The sequence below is a fragment of the Ostrea edulis genome, chromosome 9, assembly GCF_947568905.1.
Source record: "Ostrea edulis chromosome 9, xbOstEdul1.1, whole genome shotgun sequence".
Classification (NCBI taxonomy): Eukaryota; Metazoa; Mollusca; class Bivalvia; order Ostreida; family Ostreidae; genus Ostrea; species Ostrea edulis.
The window spans coordinates 5,395,777-5,399,906 of record NC_079172.1 but is presented as its reverse complement, the minus strand read 5'-3'; the positions used below and the strand labels follow the sequence as shown (position 1 = coordinate 5,399,906).

The following is a 4,130-nucleotide window of genomic DNA, read 5'->3' as shown; positions in this document are numbered from 1 at the left end:
TGTTTCATACCGATTGTTAAGCCGTTCTTGGCACACTGATTTTGACTGCGGATAACTCCGTTTACCTGATCAGGATATGGGGCTCACGGCGGGTGTGACCGGTCAACAGGGGATGCTTACTCCTCCTAGGCACCTGATCCCACCTCTGGTGTGTCCAGGGGTCCGTGTTTGCCCAACTATCTATTTTGTATTGCTTGTAGGAGTTATGAAATTGATCACTGTTCGTTATCTTCACCTTGCATACAAGAGAACGTAAGAACACATCTAAATATCTTCAATTTAATGGAGGTTTTATCATTCATAAAATTAGTTTCTAAACTTATTTAACTTTTGACGGGAGAAAATGACAATATCTCAGGTTCATTACACATAATCTGATTAAAAGCAATTTTTTGCTACTTATTGATCTTGTAATCTTTATTTCAAAGATGTGGAATATATGTATAAGCATGCTATTGGATGAATTTAAATCTATCAGAAGTTGCATTACCAGGAGCCTTACCATTTTACATTGGTAACAATATTAATTGCAAATTTCCATAATAACCATTGGGGCAATGGTCGCCGTAGTTCATACCACTTTTTATCTTGGTATCTTTGTAATTAGCTAGCTGATGCTTTATATGAATTATTCATTATGCCAAAACAAAAAGTGAACCAGACTGTGGTAATTTACTCGTTAAAGCAGAGAGTGTATATCAACAAATGTAATCATTGGTTCTTATACCAAGAAATGAAAAAAAAATATATAATTACAAGGCATCTAACCTTTACATGTGCACAAGTTGCAAGAGACTTACTGAATGAGTTCACAGTGTTATGTTAAAGTTGGTTTCAACACATTTTCTCAAAGAATAATGTTAAAGATTTTTGTCAGCACTTTTAAGTTTTTATTTTGGATATACTCTCTGTCCACCGGTAAGTAAATAACAATTTTGAGATTCTGCTGTTGAAGATATTTTAAGCACATGTGAATAATATATGCCGTAATACGTATGCTAAAAATATCCGTACCATGTCCAATGTATACATGTATATGTTATATTAACAATACCTGAGCGTGTCCAATGTATATCATTGTTTGTTTGTTTTACATCGAGTTGAGAATGTGTCACTCGTATTGAGACGTCACCAGCTGTAGGTGAAGTACTACAAATTTTGACCTATGCTTTTAGTGCTCAGGGCCGTAACAGGTTCTTAATCTGCCAACGCCTGCTGCGACACGGGACCTCCCTTCTTACGGTCATATCCGATGTGTATGTACATGGTGGTGTTTTATCATCAATACAATTATCATCAGTACATTTAGTGTTATTTTAGTAATCCTCGTACGTATTCAATGTAAATGTACACCTACAACTGTAGATGCTGTATTACCATTGCCGGTATGTGTCCAGTGTATATGTACATGTAGATGTTCCGGTACGTGTACAATATATATGTTCAGGTTTTATTTTCGCAATAACAAATTTTGTTTTAGCAGAATCACAAAACTAACGCTTTGTATGTCAAATTTTGCAGAGAAAAGTGCGACCGGTATGAAATCGTTTGAATATAAAGAGATTGTCGACCTTCGTGACAAAATACCAACAAGTGGATCTCCTGTTTTATATGGATATCCATCTATCACAACGTGCGCAGTCGAATGCTCCAAGACAGACAGTTGTCAAATGTTTTTCCACAAATCCGACTGGCAAGCCTGTATTCTTTATGAGTTTTTTGTTTGGAATAGCAATTTTGGTGTTGCATCCAATGGCTTTCGAGCATTTAAGATGAAAACTGTAGGTAAGTTTAATTTGCTATTTATTTATTTAGCTTCACGTGGTGCTTTATTTGTCCGAAATTGGAATAGATGCATGAATTATACATTGCAATGATATTCACGATACTGTAGATTCCTTATTTTACGCGAGTACTTATTATCGCGAAATTACTCATGGACGTCAAATCGTGAGAAAATAAATTGGCGAGTGCTTTTTGTAAGTATTTTAGCAATACAAAAATGAAAGCGAGAAATATTTTTTCGCGGGTGATGTTTCTCGCGAAATTACGCGATAATAAATTCCTGGCGTATATTTAGGAATTTACAGTATCATTGACCCATTGGATGTTAAAGGACATAAGAATTTAATTTGTTAGCATTAAAAATCCCACCTACTATACTGATGGATTTCAAAAAGCCAATCCTGGATGATTTTCTGTTACATATTTATCAATAAAATTATTTATACTATATAAACATTATGAAAGCCAAATGTCCATTTTTAAAAAACAAACGTCATGAAATGACTAATTCTCCGGGAGGCAACAGAGGCGGATCCAGCACTTGATAACACGAGACGCAAAGTGATGTAAAAACCTCCTTTAAAGCTGTCAATGGACGTATAAGCTCGAGTACGATGAAATAAATGCCAAACTACGACAAATAAAACGGATGGCATGGGGTAATTAGACGAAAGACATAAGTAGAACTACATTAGCCTCAATAGCCTGACGAGATATTCGCAGAAATTCCTTCGATAAAGTTAGTTTATACCCTGTGAATCGGTCTCGAAGAAGGTAGCCCCCCGTTTGTTTACATGATTTGTTGCACACCTTTACATATATATTAGTATCTCAAAAGTGGTCATCGTTAAAGCTTACAGAAGGTACAAAACTGGCTATACAGAACGACTTAAGAGGGTGATCGGTGGGGAAATAACATATTTTGGATACATTTTTGGTTCTGTTTAAAATAATTTCATTCTGGAAAGTGGGGTGGGGTGGGTGGGGGGTTATGTACATAGGATACATACAAGCTATCCACACTTTAGGTTCCTGTGGGTAAAACAGCTGGGGAAAAAACCAAATAAGCGTAAAATATACTAGTGTCACCATACAATTCAACTGTTCATGTATACCAGTACGATGTATATTATACTTGTAATGATAACTTTGATAACTTCCAGAAACATAAATACAAGCCTTTGTTGTATACATTAGGACCCATATGCATTTTGCTTCTGCATTTTTAATCTAGGCAATCAGAATTGCGACGATGCAAACGACATCTTCAATAGAGCAGCAGGTATGTGTTTCAGACAATACAACACGAACGTGATGATTACCAGAAGCGACGCAATTGCCAACTGCAGCGCTAGAGGATCAGATCTGATTGTTTTGAATACAATGCAGAAGAAAACCTTCTTGGAAAAATATGTTCGGGAAACAAGTATGTCGATGCTTTGTCACACGTTTCGCGTGTATATCATATCTTGGTTTGTTATGCATGACGATATGGTGGGTTAAACACGGAAAAAGTAGTATTTCAAATTAAATATGAAGCGGTTCTCCATTCATAGTTTAACATACCTTAAAATATATTTACATTACCAATATTTTTGCCCTTGATATCTTTATTGTTCCCGTGGGGATCCGGGTAAGAATATGTCCTCAGAACCCCTTGCTTGTCATAATAGGCGACTAAATGAGGCGGTCCTTCGGATGAAACCGCAAAAACCGAGGTCCTGTGTCATAGCAGGTGTGGCACGATAAAGATCCTTCCTACTGAATGGTCATATAGAGGTCATTAAGGTACCCGACACATCGTCTCATGGTGATGTACTCATGTGTCAAATATGGTATGCCTATGTCAAAGAACAAAGAAGTCATTAATGGCCTGGACACGAATCCACTGTAAAAAAAAACAAAAAACCCTTTAATTTTGACCTTGAGGTCAAGGGTCAAAGTCATATAGAGATCATGAAGGTACTCGACACATCGTCTCATGGTGATCCACCTGTGTGCCCTATATGGTATGCCTAAGTCAAAGAACAAAGAAGTTATGGTCCGGACACGACAGAGATAGTGATTCCTATATACCCCCCTGAACTTCGTTCGGGGTATAACAAAGCGCGTATGAATCTTGATAATACGTTATTTTAACGTCTGGGAATTTTGATAGCAATTAAAGTAAATATAAGAAATGAATCTCATTTTTTGAAAATATAAGAGGGTATGAACTGTTACGCCTCACACCGGCATACTGGATTATTTCTGCAGTGAACTATCGGTCGCGGTTTCTTAATTGTGTGATCCTACCTTGGCCAGGTAAAAGTTATGACGTATTACACAGGTATTGAATGCTCTTT

The 4,130-nt window shown here is 36.7% G+C and overlaps 1 protein-coding gene across 1 annotated transcript in view; it reads left to right on the top strand.

Annotated features, from left to right (window-relative positions):
• The first annotated feature begins 1,538 nt into the window (after window positions 1-1,538).
• LOC125660160 (uncharacterized) overlaps window positions 1,539-4,130 on the top strand; it is a 3,119-nt gene continuing 527 nt past the window's right edge. The window contains exons 1-2 of the mRNA XM_048891998.2: window positions 1,539-1,785; window positions 3,020-3,211. Of these exons, the coding sequence (XP_048747955.2) occupies window positions 1,539-1,785; window positions 3,020-3,211 (439 nt within the window). The remainder of the gene's footprint in view (window positions 1,786-3,019; window positions 3,212-4,130) is intronic.